Below are 21,216 nucleotides of genomic sequence, written 5' to 3'. Positions count from 1 at the left end.
TATTTTCATATGTATCACGATGGGTCCTACGCTGTTGATCACTCTTGTTTCATTAAGATCAAGGCACTCTTTTTTAGACAATAACATAGTCAAGGTTGTCTATTTAGGGCTTATTATGATTCTATCTACAAAAGTGGCAATATAAGAAAGTATGAAAACCTTATGATTGGTTGTATGGTAGTTATGCACATTTGGGTAATCTGTACCTATTGTTCTTTTCAACAAGTGCATCAAGATATTCTACTTGCATTTTGGTTTTTTTTACATCTTACTAATCTACATGGCTACTTGTGAAGATTGTATTTTTATGATGTTTACAAAGTTTTTGGTAAGGTGGAAGGACAAACCTAAAGAAGGGTCAACTTGTGAGTACATTAATGTGATTAAGAAGTTTTTTTCTACATTTCTTTTCAAGGATGAAAAATATTATAAAGGGGGGGAGTAACGTGAGGACAAGGGGCCATGAGGCCATATGCCATGGCAAGGGAAATTTAATAGTACAAGGCTCTATAGGTTTTGGTTGGGTGTGAAGAGTGCGTGCACGGATGTGTGTGTGCTCGACGTGTTGTGCGAGGAAGGAAAACGTAGAGCGTTTTGGGTGGAGGTCTTAGTGAGGATTAAAATGCCTCACTACTCCTTATTGATCTGTATTGCCAATGAATAGAGATAAGCTAAGTATAATTATTAAGATGGTTCTCCAGCCAATTGACACGAACCCTAACAATCTCTCACTTGAAGGCCAACATGGCCCAAGTGGCTATATGTGTAAGTATGTACATGCGAAAAACCATGAAGCATTCAAGTGGCTTCATCCTACATCCATTATCTCCATACAATGTGCAAATCACTATGATGGTAGGCTCTTTGTGAGAGCATCTATGGGGTTGTCATCCATATGAACCTTGACTACCTCAATGAACCGGCTAGCCAATATGTCCTTATCACATGCTATAAAGACTTCTATGTGTTTCAACTTGGAGTGAAACACGGGGTTCTTTGCTAATGCAATTGCACTTTGACTATCACAATGAAGCACTGCAACGATATTTCCAACAAGGGGTGGCGATCATTTTAGCATGCACACACAAGGAGTGTGTGCATTCGTGTGAGTGTAGGTGTTTTTGTACATGCATGTAGGTAAATAGCCACATGCACGTGGGTGTACACGTTTTTGCTTATGCGTATGTCAGCAATTTTTAAAAACACATGTTTAGATCCACCACTTGTCCATTCAAAATTGGGGTCTAACTGGGGAGCATAAAAACAGTTTCTAGATCCCATATCTTGGTCAATCTATAATTAGAGAGCATGAATCATATTTCTATATTTGTGTTTTCTCCATTCTAGGCCAACCACAATGTTAATTCTCTGCCAACTCTAATCTCTTTGAAACTAAAAATTTTCCTTAGGATTGTATTTGTCTATTATAAAATCTCCATCGAGTAAATTGATAAGCTCTTATTGCATCCGAGTTATGTGAGAAAATTCTAGTAATCAGCCTTTCATTCACATAAAGGCTCTCCTATACTCTAATCTCTCTTATAGTAACAATAAACCCTTTCTTGCAAAGTTATTTGGTCACTATGTTAAGGAGGGGCAATTTGGAAATTCCACTCTAATTATTTGCACACTAATTCATCGTTACTACTTAGTATGAATATTGGTCTTGGCCTAAGAGAATTGAAAATACAAGCGTAAATGCTACTCTAGCCAAGGTTCGTTATACCATTGGCTTGGCTTTATTTAATCAACAACTAGAATAATTTGGTGATATAAAATATACATTGTAGGTTATTTTGGTCATGGGGACCCTTAATTCATCAGGGGATTGAACACATGCTCTAGTAGCTTACCTTACTAGTCCCATTTGCTAGCACTCCTTCCAACCAGCTTTGTTAATTGTAGGAGATGAAACTCACGGTACCATAGCTTGAGAGAGAGAGAGAAAGAGAGAGCATGTCCACTCCCTCGACTCTTTGTTATGGAGGAAGTATAGGTTGCATTGTGCGTTTAGTGATGATGTTACAAACTGAGAAGACCTTATATATTAAGCAAGCTACCGCCTTGCTATATCAGGCACGTTGAGATTTTGCAATTTTTTTCGATAGAAGAAACTATCACTATGAAACTTTCAAAACATTTACCGCAGCCCTTTACCGCATTTTGAAGAGAGAGAGAGAGAGAGAGAGAGAGAGAGAGAGAGAGAGGGTGGCCAAAGGGGAAAGAGAGGAGCGGGAAGGATTTTTTTTGTAAGTTAAATACTACCGCGCAAATTTTAAAAAGGAAGAGAGCGCGATATGCCACGTAAATTTTAAAAAGGAAGAGAGCGCGGTATGCCACTTTTTTGGAGCATACCTTGCTCTTCTACTCTTGGGTGAAAGCATGGTTTGGTGGTACAAAAAAGGACCTATTTTGCTTCTACCTGGTTGATACTTCTACATATGTCCACACTTTGGAGGGAACCTTTTTTTTCATCTATGTTAAAGAATGGTAGGAGGGAAATTTGTATGATTTAAACTTTCCGTGAAAGAAAACGTGGGTGGGGCAATAAGTAATGGGAGTGGTGTTTTGAAACCATGCCAAAAGTCCCATCATAGACTGCGTTTGTGAGTGGCGCAGTTGCTCAACACATTTTCCAACTTCCGCCTTGCTCTCTTACTAAATCGCCTTCTGCAAACCACTACAGTTGCAGGTAACAAGCTCCCCGGCTACTCACAATCAGGAAGATGAGGACGCCAGCGAGGAAATCAACAGCCAAAGCGTCACCGGACAATGGGAAAAAGAAGAAGAGGACAATGGATGCAAAATCCCCTCGGAACATCGACACCCCAAATACGAGGGCTAGCAAGGGGGCCTCCTTTGTGGAGAGGGAGAAACCTGCTGTGTCCATGGAGACTTCATTTAAGCCTGGGCCTCTTTTTGCCGATGATGAGACTCCACGGTCATCTACAACATCTAAAGGTAGGTGCTATGAGAGCTGTGCGTTTTCTGGTGATTTACCATTTTCTTTTCCATGCATGCAAGCTTCTGCATGTCTTTTATCTGATGAGGTCTGCATTTGCTTTTTTTTTCATGCAGCAAGTACATGTGCATGTTTGGGATCTTCTTAGGAATTTAGGGTTTAGGAAAGTTACAAAGTTACATGTATAAGCTGCTCTTTTGATTGCTAACTTGCATGAATGCAAGTGAAAAAATCAGTATAAGTTGTGCATGAGCATAGCACAAAGTTGAAGCTCAGTAGGGATGTCAGCATAACCAAATTTGGTTAGTACCAAATTTGGTACTAACCAGTACCAAATTTGATAGTACCAAATTTGATACTAACCACAACCAAAATTGGCTTTGTACACAACTGAATTTTGCAATTGTCACCTGAATGACATACAGTCATTTCATTCCATGTGTTTTGTTTTCCACAACTGAAATGAGGCATATAATGAGGGCATGTCTTTACTTGCGTGTTGTTTCCACATCGTAGGAAAAAACAAGATGGAGGAGTACCCTATCTTGACAAAGTTCTGCTATACAGCACAAGAGCTTCATGATGAGTATGGTTTGAGCATGGAGGGGGTGCTGCCAAAGGATCTTACAGAAGATGACATCCCCGATGACCAATGGCTCACTATATTCACGCATTCCAGCCAAAAGAAGACAAAGATTTACTTAAATCACGTGCAGCCACAGCTTCAGGATGAATGCAGGTTCCTGTTCCATAAGGTGTACCAAGCCCCACCATCATGTGAGGAGATCACTACAAAATTTTCCCGTTGTTTTGCATATGAGAAGTGTCATGCAGCCACAAAGGACCCTGCGGGCCATAGGGTTGCATGGGCCAGGTTTGGTGAGAGTGTACTCAACATGTGTTCCTCCCGACCAGGAGGCTTGGAAAAGAAGGTTGAGAATTGGCGAAAGGCAAACAGTGCATCCCAAGGAGGCCACCCGTCAAATACCAAGAAGCCCCGACTTACGCCAGTCGGTAGTATGCCCCCTACACAGAAAGTCCCCCCACAGCGTCATGAGGAGAAGACACCTGATTATATTGCGGACCTTGAAGCTATGGTTGGGAGAGTCCCTCGGACATGTGTCGGGGTAGCCGATAGGCTGAAAGAGCGGACAATGTCTCTGAAGCAGAAGAAGGAAACACTCTTGAGGGTAGAGGGTTCCAATAAACTTGTCAAGCAGATTATGGACGACATCAAGGAATATGAGACCCAACTGGAAACACTGAGAGAGGCCAACACTGGCGATGACGCAAAAATCAATGTGATAGAAGCTGATTTGGCTGCCAGTCGAAGGATGCTACGTCGATACGGAATCAGTGAAGATACGTCATTGCTCGACAAGGAAATTCTAGAGCAACAGGTGCTGGTAGTTTTGGGAGTTTTTGGTAGAACTGTTTATGCTTGGTTTGGTTGGATTGGTAGTGTTAGGTACCTTTGGTAGAACTGTTAATGCTTGGTTTGGTGGGATTGGTAGTGTTAGGTACCTTTGATAGAACTGTTTATGCTTGGTTTGGTGGGATTGGTAGTATTAGGTACTCATGGTAGAACTGTTTTTATTCTAGGTAGTTTATGGTTTCCTTCTGTCTTATGGTTTGGTATTTCTGTTACTATGAAGAAGTTTTGGTACTTTAAGGTACTTTCTGAAAGTGCTGCAAAAGGTGTTATGGTAGTTTTATTCTGATAGCTTTGGTAGTTTTGCTAGTTTTGGTACTTTTAGGTACTATTTGAAAGTGCTGCAAAAGTGTAATTGGTAGTTTGATTTTGGTAATTTTGGTAGTTTTGGTAGTTTTTGAAAGTGCTGCAAAAAGTTTTTCTTTGGTAGTCTTGGTAGTTTTGGTTGTTTTGGTACTATTTGAAAGTTTGATTTTGGGAGTTTTGGTACTTTTGGTACTTTTAGGTACTATTTGAAAGTGCTGCAAAAAGTGGCTTCTGTAGTTTGATTTGGTAGTTTTGGTACTTTTAGGTACTATTTGAAAGTGCTACAAAAAGTGGGTTTGGTAGTTCAATTTTGGTAGTTTTGGTACTTTTAGGTACTATTTGAAAGTGCTGCAAAAAGCTTGTTTGGTAGTTTGATTTTGGTAGTTTTGGGTACTTTTAGGTACTATTTGAAAGTGCTGCAAAAAGATTCTTTGGTAGTTTGGTTTTGGTAGTTTTGGGTACTTTTAGGTACTATTTGAGAGTGATGCAAAAAGCTTGTTTGGTAGTTTGATTTTGGTAGTTTTGGTACTTTTAGGTACTATTTGAAAGTGCTGCAAAAAGTGGCTTTTGGTAGTTTTGATAAGGTTTGGGTAGTTTAGTTCTGCATTGAGGGTATTTATATGTTTTTGGTACTATATGATTCCCGAGTTTGGTAGTTTTGGTGGTTTTGGTAGTTTGGGTTCTGTTTCGTAGTACAGTACTTAGAAGTACCAGTCTCGGTATGACTTCTTGGTAGTTTTTGAAACTAATTAGGACCGCTGGTTGTCAACAGGCTGAGTATGACACTCTGGAGAAAAAATGGAAGGAAGGTCAAGAGCATACCCTATTTGTGAAGGAGATGTTGTCTGATATCAGGCTTGGGAAGAGGTTCCTACTATATCTTAGGCCCCAGGTTAATGATTCGGTAAATGTGATCCCGATGTTTGGTATGTGTGTTGCATGCGGTGAGCCCTTGGAGTGTGCACATGTAGTCGAAACCTTCATGGTAGAGTGTCGACACCAGTATCATCCCTTGTGCTTCAGTGCTCTGTTACAAAGCAGGGATCAGTGTGTCAAGCCGGGTTGTAATATGGTAATCTCTGATTTGGCAAAGTCTTGGGCCAGTGGGCTTCAAGTTGTCAAGAGTAAGTATGTTTGAATTTTTGAATACATATGCGCACTTGCAACTCAGTGAGGTTTTCATACAAGTTAGTATGTGATGTCTTTCTTTGTGTTTGCAGAGGAGCAGGATGCTGCAGTTGCTGACCAGCACGCCACAAAGTCGGCTGCAAGTCGAATATGGGACGTGGATGAGGTGACAAGGGAGGTATTAGATGTTCTCCACGATCTGAAGCAAGGTAATTCTGTAGGGAAAGACAATGTGACGGGACAAAGATGTGAGGCAACAGGTGACAACGAAAGTAAAAGTGAGGAGGAGGCCAGAGATGATAAAAAGACAGGTGACAGCGAAAGGAAAATTGAGGAGGAGGCCAGAGATGGTAAAAAGACCAAGGACAAGGAGGAAGGTAAAGTCCCTGTTGTTGTGGAGCTGGATGCGGAGGAAAGCCAGGATGCTGCCAACACAAAGCTCGATGAAGCAATGGCCAAGAAGGGAGAGGAAGAACCCACAAAGGGGGGTGTTGGGGAGGGGGTGGAAACCACAAAGGGGAGTGAAGGGGAGGTCAAAGAGGGGTCGGAAGGCAACAAAGATCGGAGGGAGGCCGAGGATGAGCAGGAAGAAGTACTTGCGAAAGATACTGTTGTGGACAGCACCGACGGGGGCGTTGACCCTACTTCTGCCGATACTGTTTCGAAGCGGAGAGGGCATACCCTGCAGGAACTTTTCTATTTGCAGAGAAAGAAGCGCAATCGCGCCCATGATCAATTATCCCGTGCATGCAAACTGTAGCCAGTGAGAATCTATTGTATTCCGCACTTTGTGCGTTTTAGTGACTGAGTCAACTTGATTTTTTGGCCCTGAGCTTTATCTTTTCTCTCTATCTAGTTCTGTGTTGGTATGTTACCTTTCGTTACATTACTGTTTCAGTTGTCCTCACTATATGTGCATTACAGTACCAAATTTGGTACTGTTGAACTTGGGTGCACGTCTGTCCACTATTACAGTACCAATTTGGTACTTCTTGAACTTGCGATTTCGGATAGTCCTTATCACTTGTGCAATACAGTACGAAATTTGGTAGTTTTTGGACTCGTTTTCTGTTTTAGATATGATGTTTGCACTGTGTATTTGTCCCCACTCATTATGTTTGTTGGTGCTGTAGTAAGTTGGTGGCTAGACGAGACACCGGCAAGCACATTGTTGCAGCCTGATGTGGCTGCTAGACGCGGGTGGATGATTGTGCTTGATCTTAATGGCGTGCAACTAACCAGTTGCAGCGAAATCCCTAAGGAACTTGAGTGCCTGCCAAAGGAGCACACGCCACGGGTAGTCCATCTCGGAGGGAATGTAATTTGTCTTATAAGGCCGGATGCGGAGCAGTTCATCCTACGGCTTAAACAGAAAGCCAGCCTAGTGTTGTGGTCCTGCTGTAGAAGGGAAAAACTGTTACACATGGTGAACGCGTGCTTCCCAAACCATAGGAGGAAAAAATATTTTGCAGGTAAAGCATGCCCGCTTTGAATGTTGGAGGACATAAGTTACGCATACCTCTTAACCTCGTTTTTTGGCATTAGCAGATATTCTCTCCCAAGAGGACTGTGAAATATGGCGGGCCCGTATGTCGGAGGTGCCGGTTGTGCCCAAACACATGGGCGATAAGCCCATTTTCCTGAAGAAGCTACGGACGCTGTGGGCAAGGCACCCGAAGTACAATGCCAGCAACACTATTCTTGTAGATGATTGTAGATACAAGTCTCTTAAAAATGACTATGAAAACTGTATGGCAATCCGATCATACGATCCCATGGTAGTAGGAACCGATTACCCGTTTTACTTGTTAGATTTTGTTTTGCCTTGGTTGCTCGGGTGGATAAGGGATCGGTACCCAGCAGCGTACACTCGCAAAAACCCAATCTTTGACACTGAAGACGATATTTCTGGGTACATTACTGATTACTTCATACAGATGGAGGGGTACTCCTATAAATTTGATCCCCCGAGGTAGCAGATTGCCATAATCATGTAAATAGTGGAATTTTGTAACTTGATACTATACTTTATGGAAAACCACTTCTCTTGTTCAGACTGTCTTGGTATCTTGATCTCTACTGTTGAAACCCCTGACTAATTCTGTTGAAAACTCTTGGAGCTAACCAGGTTGACCAACATTTTAATTTTTGAGGCAGATAGCATCTATGTTTGGCATACCTTTCATGTTATCAACGTAGTTCTAGACATTGCTCAAGGTGGTCGTATCAAATACGAATAGACAAACTGAAAAATACCAAGAAATAAAGTAAACCATAAGTGATACAGCAAGTTCAAGGAGTACCAAATTGTACCAAATTTGGTACTGTAATAGTGGACAGGAGTGCACCCAAGTTCAACACAGTACCAAGAAGTACCAAATTTGGTACTGTAATAGCGGACCGACGTGCACCCAAGTTCAACAGTACCAAAAAGTAGATATATAGTGAGGACAACTGAAACAGTAATGTAATGAAAGGTAACATACCAACACAGAACCAGATAGAGCAATAAAGTAAACCATAAGTGATACGGCAAGTTCAAGCAGTTCCACTTTGGTACTGTAATAGTGGACAGACGTGCACCCAAGTTCAACAGTACCAAACAGTACCAAATTTGGTACTGTAATAGTGGACAGAGAAGCACCCAAGTTCAACAGTACCAAAATGTACCAAATGCACATATAGTGAGGACAACCAAAACAGTAATGTAATGAAAGGTAACATACCAACACAGAACTAGATAGAGAGAACAGATAAAGCTCAGGGCCAAAAAATCAAGTTGACTCAGTCACTAAAAAGCACACATAGTGCGGAATACACTTGGTACTGTTGACTACTAGATTTGGTACTATTGACTACCGGATTCAGTTGAATTAGGGCTTCTCATTGCCCTCAAGTAACATGGATGCACCTTCGTCACTCTCATCATCATGATATGGCATGCTATTGTATATCCTCTCATATACTTCAGTAGACAACTTGTATTGTAAAATTTGACCTAGGGATCCTGCAATAGGCTCCATCGGGAAACGTATGGCCCTAACAAGATGTGAGTAGATCATTACCGGAGATGTGTGATCCAATAGCCGGTATGTATCAGCTTTTCCTTCAACTTGTCCATAAAAAAAGCCTTCAACAACCTTCCCTCCTCTAACAATTTTGTTATGCCACTTATCCTTTTGTGCTTTCACCGTTTGGTACAACACTTCTGTGCATTTGATAATGTAGAAGTCTTCATTTGCCTCAGCTGCTTTTACTGCAAAATTATCCCCTATGGATAGCATGCCACTTAACATTTTAGGGCATCCTTCATATAGTGGCAGGTTGGACACTTGGCTCATCGGAATCGATGTTGAATCTCCACCCTCCTCCTTGTCATCTAATTCGTCATCCCTAATTGTATCCCCGGACTCTGGCAAGGGTTTGATGCAAACATATTTCCATTCTTCAATGTGCATTCTTTTCCTGCATCTTCTCCACAACCCACGCATACACGGATCACAAAAGCATGAAAGTGATCGAAAGCGTATGGCGGTGCGGTTGTCCTGTGAATAGCCATCATCACAATGAAATGAGTGGGAGCCAACAATGCGCTCACAGTCCCATTGCAGATTGCACTGCACTTCATTCGCGCCAATAAGCCAAAAGACTCTTTGCGTATTACACCTTTGAGACTGTTCTCTTGGCTGAAAAGTTGCTTTCAAAAAGTTGACAACATCGGTTGCACACTTCATACGCCAGCCATCTGGTTTCAATTCCTCATGCGTCAAAGTTCTCTTGATGACTGCCCCTGCCCCATCATGTTCACCTTTTCCATGGCCGGATGCAGAGAAGTTATGCATCATGTGCAAGCCTGTCATTTGATAGTACCTGGCCACAAAATAGTAAGGTCTACGGGCCTTGAATTGTAAAGCAGCACCATCTGATCAAACCCAATGTTGTTGCAGCGAATGTCCTCGTTCTTTCAATCACTTGTCATGCAGCAAGAAACAATGTTGTACAAACAATGTGTCATGCTGCTTGTCATCCGATATGTAGAAGTGTAGCGTCTTCTGTGTACCACCTGCTGCATTTCTTAAATAAGTGATGTGCACAAGTATTGTGACTTGGGTAGACCACCAATGAATTGACTGAATTTCATTCTGAACTTTAAAGGAATAATTCTCCGCAAAGTCAATAACAGATACTACAACGTTGCTAGGAAAATTCTGCAAACAGTCCTTGAATTGTTGGGCTTGCCAGCGGAAGACAAAGTTGTGCCTGATGAAGCCTATCAGATGGGCTGAAAATAGGCTAAGAAAAGTCCCACTTTTCATCCGTTGCACAATCAAGTCCTTTTTCTTCTTCTCACTCCCACCTTCGTGAACCTGTCCTGTTCCAACCTCCATGAAAACCTTCACAGACACCTCCTTGCTATCATCTGCTATCTCATCGGGACAAAATGTCAACCTCCATACTCCACATTGTGAGCAGTCCCCCATCAAGCATTTCTTTGCATGGTATTCACAATTTGGAGGCTTTGGGCACATGATGGATTCCCACATAACGGTGATGTGCTGACACACTGCTTGGTTTGCAAAACACGTTCCTCTCTCATCACCTCTGCAACAAACGGAGCAAAGTGCAAAGGTGACCTTTCCCGTGGTGCCCAAACTTGTTCTGCCGCATTTGATTAAGGGCCTCTTTGAAATAGAGCATCTGCACATGAACCACACAGCAGCAAGTATTTTTGTCCTTCAACTTCCATACAAAGTATGGCTTCAATGCCTCGAAGCATCTAAGAGACACTACCACTGTTGGGTGAGCCTTCTTGAATCTTTGTTACAGCTCAACCTATGGCACAAAAACAAAACGATTCAGAAAAAAACCAACATCATGGTACTGGTAAAATTTCACTACTGCAGTAGTGCCAAAACTAGCTTTCGACAGTTCCAAATATAGTACTATAGTAGTGGACAGACGTGCACCCAAGTTCAACAGTACCCAAAAGTACCAAATTTGGTACTGTAATAGTGGACAGACGTGCACCCAAGTTCAACAGTACCAAAAAGTTCCAAATATGGTACAGTAGATTTGGTACTGTCGGTAGGCTTTGGTACTCTATAGATATTATTTGGTACTCTACATATAGGCTTTGGTACTATCAGAAATGTGGGGTACCCTGTAAATATACTTTGGTCCTATAGTGGTAGGCTTTGGTACTCTACAGATAGGATCTGGTACTCTTCAGAGAGGATTTGGTACTCTACAGATAGTCTTTGGTGGTATCCGATGAGTTTGGTACTCTACATATAGGCTTTGGTACTATCAGAAGTGTGGGGTACCCTGTAAATAGACTTTGTTCCTATAGTGGTAGGCTTTGGTACTCTACAGATAGGATCTGGTACTCTTCAGAGCGGATTTGGTACTCTACAGATAGTCTTTGGTGGTATCCGATGAGTTTGGTACTCTGTAAATAGACTTTGGTTCTCTATACATAGGCATTGGTACTGGATAAATAGGTTTTGGTACTCTGTCGAGAGGATTTGAAACTCTATGGATAGGCTTTGGCACTCGATCGCTAGGATTTGGTACTCGATATACCGGATTTGGTACCCTACATATGTGCTTTGGTACTTTATAGATAGCCTTTGGTACTCGATAGACAGTATTTGGTACTCTACATATAGGCTTTGGTACTATCAAAAGTGTGGGGTACCCTGTAAATAGACTTTGGTCCTATAGTGATAGGCTTTGGTACTCTACAGATAGTCTTTGGTGGTATCCGATGAGTTTGGTACTCTGTAAATAGTTTTTGGTTCTCTATACATAGGCATTGGTACTCTATCGAGAGGGTTTGAAACTCTATGGATAGGCTTTGGCACTCGATAGCTAGGATTTTGTACTCGATATACCGGATTTGGTACTCTACAAATCTGCTTTGGTACTCCATACATATGCTTTGGTACTAGATACACCGGATTTGGTACTCTACAGATGTGCTTTGTTACTCCATAGATAGCCTTTGGTACTCGATAGACATGATTTGGTGCTCTACATATAGGCTTTCGTACTATCAGAAGTGTGGGGTACCCTGTAAATAGATCCTGGTCCTATAGTGATAGGATTTGGTACTCTACAGAGTGGCTTTGGTGGTATCCGTTGAGTTTGGTACTCTGTAAATAGACTTTTGGTTCTCTATACATAGGCATTGGTACTGGATAATTAGGTTTTGATACTCTATAGAGAGGGTTTTAAACTCTATGGATAGGCTTTGGCAGCCGATAGCTAGGATTTGGTACTTTATGGATATTCTTTGGTACTGTAAACACCCTCTACCGTACAACAGACTACCAAATTTGGTACTGTCTGGACCAAATAAGCCTTAAGTAGCACCAAACAAGATGTACAATTACTAGAAGTTGTTGGTACCTGAGATTCGTCGAGTAGATGTATAGGATGTTTGATGACACTTTTCATTCCAATTCTCATCTTGCATATGTCTTTCTTGTTGGGTGAAACACTGCTCTCTGATGTCCAAAAGGCATATACCAAATCTCTTGTTTCATTGGTAATAACGGTTCCTCGTGGCAATTTTCTCTCACAAGCACTCAATGGCAACACTTCATATTCATCTTTATTCTCTAGCCGTGAGCTTGTTGCAGCTATATATCCTTCGATGGATCCCCAAGATACTAGCCATTCTAGATTGGTTTACTGATTGTGAGTTTGTACTATTGTTCAGAATCATTGCCAAAGAGCTTCTCTTTACAAAAAGTTCACTTGTTGAATGAGGGACCTTGATTTGAGTCAAAGTGTTGCGCACACCCGATACAACAGTGTCTTCGACTTTGCTGAAATTTGATGCTTGCAGCAAGGAAAATGTTTGGTGGTTCAGGACTTGCCGGAATATTTCCTTCTGCTCATTCTTTGCAATCCCTACTATTTGCTTGCTCCAACATCGAGCCACCACTGCACAAATGTTCTTTCTTGACCTGGCTTCCCGTAATCCAAGAGCAGATGTAGGATGTCTTTCCTTGCTTCTCTGTGCGCGTTTCTTTGCAGCCCAATAATCACGAAGAAAATCCTGATTACCGACTGGAATACTAGTGCTAATGGAATTGATGTGCATCTGCTAAACATTGCTTGGGCCACCTAGTACCTCGTCAAAAGAGAGGAACTGTGCGTCACCTTCCATCTCGTCGATAGAGAGGAGCTGTGCATCACCTTCTACCTCGTTGAAAGAGAGGTCCTGAGCATCACCTTCTATGTCATCGAAAGAAAGGTTTTGAGCATCACCAAGACAGTAATCTCCTGCGCTACTATCCATTTGCAGAGAGAGAGAGAGAGGGAGAGAGAGAGAGAGAGAGAGAGAGAGAGAGAGAGAGAGAGAGAGCTCAAACACAGCAGTTCGGTGGCTATGGAGGCGGCAAGGAAGGCGAGAGGGTTCAAAACTGAGAGAGACACACAGGGAGAGGGACGTGCGAGGGAGAGAGAGAGAGAGAGAGAGAGAGAGAGAGAGAGAGAGAGAGAGAGGTGCTGGAGTGAAAGCTCCCAACCGTAACCCCACCCCCCGGCCCCGCCGTCACCCCCACCTCTTCTTAGGATTGCATGCTTCTAAAGTTAAAAAAACGTCCACTTAAAAAAGAAGTTTACTTGCCCTCCCCAATTCCAAAAAAATGCCCATGGTTTTTACACACAAGAATCACCAAGCATATGTTGTGTCAAGGACACTACTTTTTGTACCACCAAACCATGCTTTGACCCTCTTATCGCCATCGCACCTGCAGCCGTATTCTCTCTTTCTCTCCCTCTCAAATCTCACCTCTCTCTCTCTCTCTCTCTCTCTCTCTCTCTCTCTCCTTCACAACACACTCACACACACACACACATGAACAATCAATCTTTGGTGAGTGCTCCACCACTCCACGATCGTTGGTGGAGAGGAGAGGGTGGACCGCAAGAGGGCTCTACACAAGTGGACCGCAAGAAAGTTTGAATGCTAGAGGAACACAAGAGGTAAGCTTCTACACAATCCCCCCCCCCTCCCCCAATTGTCTTAAACACACACACACATTAGAAAAGTTAGATTCAAAGATTTTGTACCTCTTTCATGTTTGCTGTAGGTGCTTCTTGCTTGCTTGGTTGACCTCACTTTGCTTGTTTGATTGTTTGTTGTAGGTGTGTGATTAGTTTGTAGATACTTGCTCGCTTGCTTGGTGTATAATTAGGGAGAGAGAAAAAGGAGAGAGGAAAAGAGAGGGAGAAAGAGAGATTAGCGTAGATTTAATGGTTAATGTTAAATAAATATTAACGTACATATTAGCATAGATTTCATGATTAATGTTAAATAGATGTTTAACTAGAGAGAAAAAAAATCAAATTAAACTTCACACCTACATGTTAAACTTCTTATGTGTTTAATGTTAAATTAGTACTAACTTAGAGTGAATTGATGTGTAAAAGATGTGTATGTTAAATTAGAGAAGAAAAATAGAGACAAAAAGTTAAAAAAATTAAACATCAAGTATTAAACATTAGAAAAAGAAAAAAAGAAAAAGTGATAGAGTATGATAAATTGTATATTAAAAAAAGGCTTTCTAGGAGAGAGATTAGAGAGAAAAAGATTCAATTTAGTGTATGTCAAATTAGAGAGTGGAAGAGAGGAAAAGAGAAAGGGGGAAGAGAGATTAGAGGAGGGAGGTGTTAAAATAGTGTAGATTGGATGAGAGAGAGAAGAAGAAATATTAGAGAGAGGAAAGGAGGGATAGAGGGTGTAGAAAGAGTGGAGAGAGAGAGAAACAAGGATAGAGGGTGTAGAGAGGGAGAGAGTAGATAGAGGGTATAGAGACAGAGATTACGTAGAGAGAGAGTCGAGATTAGGGGATAGAGAGGGTAGAGATAGAGATTAGGTAGAGAGTAGATAGATAAAGTTAGGATTTAGAAAGAAATTAGAGTGTAGAGAGGTGTACGTAGAGTAGATAGACTGGGGGTAGAGATTAGGTAGAGAGGGAGAATACATAGAGAGTAGCAATAGAGAGAGTCGAGATTAGGAGATAGAGAGACTTAGAGAAAGGTTAAATATAGAGATTAAGGATTTAGGAAAAGATTAGGGTGTAGAGAGAGGTGTGAAATAGAATAGATAGAGAGGGTGTAGAGTTTAAGTAGATTAGGTAGAGAGTATGTACAGAAGGTGTAGAGATATATAGGTAGAGAGAGAGAGAGAGGTTTGTGGATAGAGGTTAGGATGTAGAGGGAGAGTAGAGAGAGGTTAGAATGTAGATAGAGAGATGCAGGATACATAGAGTGTAGAGATAGATAGAGAGATGCATGATACATAGAGTGTAGAGATAGATAGAGAGGGTGTAAAATTTAGGTAGAGAGGGAGGATACGTAGAGAGTGTAGATAGAGGATAAGTAAAAGGTAGACAAATAAGGTTAGGATTTAGAAAAATATTAGGGTTTAACGAGAGGTGTGCATAGAGTAGATAGAGGGAGCAAATAGAGAGACAGAGGATACATATAGAGATAAATAGGGACTAGAGAGAGTGTAGAGATTTACCTCTATTTAGCACTCTATCTATGTTTAGAGGGTAGATATAGAGTTTAGGTAGAGAGTAGATAGATAAGATTAGGATTTAGGAAAAGATTAAGGTGTGGATAGAGTATATAGAGATTAGGGTGTAGAGAGAGATTTGGATAGAGTATATAGAGAGGGTGTAGAGTTTAAGTAGATTTGGTAGAGAGGGAGGAAACGTAGAGAGTGTAGATGGAGATTAAGTAGAGGGTAGACAGATAATGCTAGGATTTAGGGAGAGATTAGGGTTTAAAGAGAGGTGTGGATAGAGTAGATAGAGAGGGAGGATACATAGAGAGATTAGATGCAGAGAGAGAAATTAGGATATAGATAAAGGGAGTAGAGATAGAGATTAGATAGAGAGAGATGTGGATAGAGGTTAGGGTGGAGAGGAAGAGTAGAGAGAGGTTAGGATGTAGATAGGAGTAGAGAGAGGGAGGATAAGTAGAGTGTAGAGATAGATAGAGGGAGTGTAGAGATTTACCTCTCTATGTTTAGAGGGTAGAGAGAGGATAGAGAGTAGACATATAAAGTTAGGATTTAGGAAGTGATTAAGTTGTAGAGAAATATGTGGATAGAGTAGATAGAGAGGGTGTAGACATTAGGTAGAGAGGGAAGAGATGTAAAGAGTGTAGATAGAGAGATTACAGTCTCTATCTACCTCTCTGTATACCTCCTCTCTCTACACCCTCTCTATATAAGTGTGTAGATTAGGTAGAGATTAGTGTAGAAAGAGAGGTAGATAGATGGCTAATAACATTCTATCTACCTCTCTCTCTACGCCCTCTTTCTCTCTCTCTGGAATATTGCAACCCTAGACTTTTATTTTTTGTGTCATCCTTAGCCTGCCGCAGCTGGGCGAGGGGCTACCTGGTGGGAGAGCGTTAACACAATCTTTCCCTCACAATCAACACCGCCTTTCCCACACATCTAATCATTCCCACGATTTCAGCTTTGTTCGAGCTACCCACAACCCCAACTTTGTTCGACTAGCCCGACCTCGACTTTGCCCAAGCTACCCTCAACTCTCAGACTCGCCTTGAGCATCGACTTTGACTCTATCGAGCTGCATGTGACTCTCTAGCAGTTATGCTTTGAGTCTCTTCATAGGAAGCTTGTGCCTATCATGACCACTCAAGCCTCATCTCAAGGGATAGAGCTAAAGCATAGACTCGTTGCCATCAAGGCTCGACTCACCACAGTGAAGAACCACAAAAAGGAAGAGATGGAACATATGGAAATCGAGCTCAATAACACAAAGCTGGAAGTAGAGACCACCTTCATAAAGGAGGTCAAAATCCAACTGTAGGATATCGTCTTTAATCGTAACATTGAAAAGACTGTGTAGTGTCCACGCTACATGAACGACAATGCCAAGAGGATATGGCCTCAGTGTTCGCATTGGCGGGCTTCCAAGCAACTGGAAAGGGAAGGTGGACCTCAAGCTCAATAACACAAAGGTGGAAGAAGATACTATCCTCACAAAGGAGCTCAAAACCCAAGTACAAGATATCATCTTTGGTAAGGTTAAGATCGTGTAGTGTCCATGCTACACGAAAGACAATGCCAAGAGGATATTGCCTTCAATGTTCCACGATTCCTTTGATCACATCCAAACAATAGCCCACATGGTACAATGGGGTCAGCCACAATCACCTCTCTTACACACAAACATCGCACCAGCCATGCAATCCTCACTTTCAAGACCAAGGCGGATCAAATCAAACTCCTTGAGCAATTGAGGCTTCTCAAGGACACCAAATTTTGGTTTGCAGAAGATCTAACACCCACCTAACTCAAACAAAAGAAGGAAGAACTCCAAAAAATGTGAGAAACACACACAATAGGAAAATGGTCAGTTTATCAAGAAGGTAAAGCCATTATCCATGAGTTTCTCCCAAATTGGCTCCCCCCTCACCTACCCCTTCTTGGGTTTTGTTCATTATCCATGAGTTTCTCCCAAATTGGCTCCCCCCTCACCTACCCCTTCTTAGGTTTTGTTCATTTCATCTTATCTTCCCTTTATCACACCTCGCTAGACCCTTACTCCTTAATTGAGATGTATCCAACAACCCCTTTATTCAGAAGGAACTTTGTAATGTTTTGTAATTTTTGTTCCCATAAGTCATATCTGACCTTTGTGGATGATAATTCAATCTATTCGTCTATCTATATCTACCTATCATAGATGTCATAATGAGTAGAATGCATAATCATTGAGAATGCCAAATGAAAACTAGCACGCACAGAGAAAATATCCCAGCAAGGTAGAGAAGTAAGTCCCATATGCAATCCACCAAAGGGGAGAACCAAAAAGATTTAATGTGCAACAACAAATAGAGAGGAACTTCAATTCTACCAAGAGGTCAAAGTAATTAGTGAAAAAAGCTTGGAGTCTTTTTTGGAGCTCAAGAGTAGGTGCAAGTATCCTTTCATTCAAAGTGTTCTTTTCCCTAGGCAGCTTGGAGGCAAGGAGCAGTCACATGTGTTCAAACTTGTCTGAGACCAAACATGTTGAAATGCATGCATGTGTTGAGAAGAAAATGAGCTTGTATGAGGCAATTGGAAATGGAAATGACAATGCTACAGAGTGTCAAACCCCTTGACATAAATAGAGCTCCCTTGTGAGAGCAGAGTATTAAGAAGAAGCGACCAATATTTTGATGATGTGAACTATGTGCTTGAAGAAGACAGTTATAGACCACATGAATTTATGCAGGTCAACAATAAAGATGTTCATATGGGCCATCCAAATTGGATGGACCAAATGAGCATCTTTATTTTTGAAAATCCGTATGGCGGTAATATGCACGGTAATATACGAGGTAATATGCATAGTAATATGCGAGGTAATATGCATGACAATATGCGCGGTATATTTGCGATAATGATTGTGACTATATTACCGCACCTATTACCGCGTATATTGTTGTTAAACCGCTACCACGTCCTTTGCCGTTGCTATTGCCGCACACACAATATTTTCTCTTTCTATTTTCCTTTGTTAATCCACAACAATGTTAGCGGTTCTAGAATTTTCCTCTTATAGTGTATTTATGTTTCGTCAAAGAAACGATGATCCATGGCTTTCTTAAAGGCAAGCTCGAAATCTAGCCGAAAACAATTTTTGTTTTATCAAAGAAACCGTGATCCATGGTTTAGGAGTCCTAATTCAATATATCACACTTCACTAATGTTAAGGTCATGGGTCGAGGGGAGAAGATCGTAGTTGTACATCTATATGCAATTAAATTTTCTCTCGGATGTAGGAATTTATGACACGTCAACTGCCATAATATAAAACAACACCCGAGAGCTACATGTTAATCACCTCCATCCACATGATCAAAGTGTGTGTTTGTGAGTACAAAGTACTGATGTTGTACACTGATTATGGCAGTCTTGACAACTCAAATTCGAGCACCTTTTGCGCAGCTCTGATTTTGTACAGAATCAGTTTAGAGTATTGATTTCGTACACTGATTATGGCAAACCTGACGACTCGAACTGGAGCACCTTTCTGCACAGCTCTGACGATCACTCCAATTGCACAAACTGTCCACCAATGTAACACATGGGTCTTAAGGATGTGTTTGGCCACACAACCCATGTTGACAGAGGGCGTTCCGGGGGGACTGAGGCCGCTCGAGCTCGTGGTAGGTCTGCTCCTCGAATCACATTTTGCCATGTCGGAAGAACGTCTCTGTGTCCCTATATAAAGATTAAATCCTGCTAACCACTCTCCAAAAAAAATCCTCATGCCCTCTAAAGAAACCCAATAAGCAGCCACCAGCACCATCTCTATGCCGCGTGGTGCGTCAACTGCGACGAGATCTGAAGCTGCTGTATTTGAAGAAATTTGTGAAAACATCTGGTGGGTTACCTAGCCCCTGATTGCGGCAAGCAACATAGATTTTTCTATATTGATACCTCTCGCCTTCTGCTGTGGTAGTGAATTGACCACCTCGCAAGGCGGTTTCCTGTTGCTCACAGGCCCTCCTGATTGCAGCAAGACGGAGCTTTTGAAGCAATTGGTTTCTCAAGAAGCAACATTGACGTGGATAGGTTTGCTAAGTGGTACAACATAAAAGTTTAGTCACTGGCTTGCGGAAGAGCTGCGTGGCTCTCTATCCTGGCTAATGTGCAGTTGAAGTTTGAGTGGCAAGCGGCGAGCATTGAGCTCAACAAGAAGGAGATTTTCACAAAACAATTGACGGACTATTTGATAAAGCGCGAGGCAGAGACTAGACGAGGCAACGTTGCAAAGTGACGAGACTAAGCAGAAGGTACTGCTTAGCTTCCTGGATTTCTTTGTCAAGATTTGGAAACAAGATCATCTTGCAAATGTAGTCCTGGCAACTTCTGGTTCCTATTTCAGGTACCAGTTGGAGAATTGCATTAGTGCATCAAAGGACACGTGGGTTCTTGAATCTCAAGTTAAAGTACCCTTGTTCAGCCTACAAAGTGTGTCGAAGAACGTTCTGAAGAAGGGCTTATCTTTTGGAGAAAGTGGCTATGTAATCATGATCTTGATAATTGGATAGAGTATCTTGAGGAGCGTGAAGATAATGCAGAGAAGGATGGATGGAGCCGGAAAATTTGGCTTTCAAAGGTGTCACCTTCTGTTGGCATCATGTTTTTTGAATGTGAAGAGCGAGTGCTTTTTCATTATATGTCTGGTTTAGTGAATCCCTACCATAATTTTATTTTTTGGGTGGTGACAGATACATAATGAAGGAAAGTTTGGGGCTCACCAGTTGAGGTCGGTGATCGTCCTGTTGGCTGCCTTTGTGATGATAAAGGGCCTCGCTAGTTGCACACATGCTGTTTAGTTTATACAAATCTAAGGTGGAGGGGCAAGTGTTATGGCACTAAAAACTAGACAGCTGCGGTTTTTCTATGCTGAGCCCATTTTGGCAGATTGCCTGCACCACCCCACTCCCAACCTTTGAAATATTGGATAACAAAAACTTGCACCTGTTCATGTATGATCAGCACATGACTTTGCTGTATGCAGGGTTTCAACTCCCGGGAGAAAGCTTCATCGAATTGGGAGGGGGATTCGACATTAGAAATGCTAAACCAAACATACCTTAAACTCACATGGGCGAACAAGTAGGATATACTAAGGCGCTTGAAAGAACCATGTTGAAAGAACTCAGCATTTGCTTGTGATTGTGGTATTTATGGGCTCCTTGGCTGTATGAAATTTTAAGAGTTGTGAGACATATGGGTTGCCTAGATGTTGTAGCTTCCGTCTATCTTGCTTGGCGTCTGTTGGCATCTATTGAGACATATATATATGCAACGCCCATCAATAGGGAGGACTACCCTATAATTTTAGGATGACCATGGTTGATGGCAATGAGGGCTAGGAAAGACTAAGGCATTCGGATGCTTGAATTGAAGCGGGCAGGACTATACGGCCCACGGAAATACACCCTCTCACACATTTGTGTAGTGCTGCTGCCCTGTACCTCAAGGGTGAGTACGACGAGTTTTTGGCTGTGTGTTGTGCTTATTATCACTTAATCTTTTGGTTGAATGAGCTCACTCAACCAAATGACTAAGTGAAGAGCCCCATCTCTTCTCCATAGAGGCTTATATGGTGCTCAAGATTGAATATGGTTGGGGAAAACCCCAATGGGAGAAAATTTGTCCTAGTATGTACACGTGGTCAAGTTATCTTTGGTCGTCTAACAGGTTGTGTATTTGTGCACGGGTGAAAGAAAAAAAGCATGTGTACTACGCGTGTTGAAGAATGATAGTACGTATATTCTTACGAGGAATTAACAATATGTTGTGTAAGACCGAACATTGATGGGGTTTGCT

The 21,216-nt window shown here is 41.8% G+C and overlaps 1 protein-coding gene across 1 annotated transcript; it reads left to right on the top strand.

Moving 5' to 3' along the window:
* The first annotated feature begins 18,801 nt into the window (after nucleotides 1-18,801).
* On the top strand, nucleotides 18,802-21,095 carry LOC147449738 (uncharacterized). The gene is made up of 6 exons (XM_086522687.1): nucleotides 18,802-19,258; nucleotides 19,337-19,441; nucleotides 19,616-19,670; nucleotides 19,763-19,768; nucleotides 19,841-19,996; nucleotides 20,109-21,095. The coding sequence occupies exons 1-6, from the start codon at nucleotides 19,188-19,190 to the stop codon at nucleotides 20,214-20,216; spliced, it is 501 nt and encodes a 166-aa protein (XP_086378813.1). The 5' UTR covers nucleotides 18,802-19,187; the 3' UTR covers nucleotides 20,217-21,095.
* Nucleotides 21,096-21,216: the final 121 nt, after the last annotated feature.

This window comes from Adiantum capillus-veneris, chromosome 10, assembly GCF_014529385.1.
Source record: "Adiantum capillus-veneris isolate H3 chromosome 10, ASM1452938v2, whole genome shotgun sequence".
Classification (NCBI taxonomy): Eukaryota; Viridiplantae; Streptophyta; class Polypodiopsida; order Polypodiales; family Pteridaceae; genus Adiantum; species Adiantum capillus-veneris.
This window is presented reverse-complemented; position numbering and strand designations above follow the sequence as displayed.

Bases quoted from the DNA above. Each gene is read 5' to 3' on its own strand.
- LOC147449738 (XM_086522687.1), top strand. From the start codon at position 19,188: ATGCCGCGTGGTGCGTCAACTGCGACGAGATCTGAAGCTGCTGTATTT. The intron at 19,442-19,615 runs GTGGATAGGTTT...TATTTGATAAAG, and splicing joins TCTCAAGAAGCAACATTGAC to CGCGAGGCAGAGACTAGACG. The intron at 19,997-20,108 runs GTGTCACCTTCT...GGGTGGTGACAG, and splicing joins GGAAAATTTGGCTTTCAAAG to ATACATAATGAAGGAAAGTT.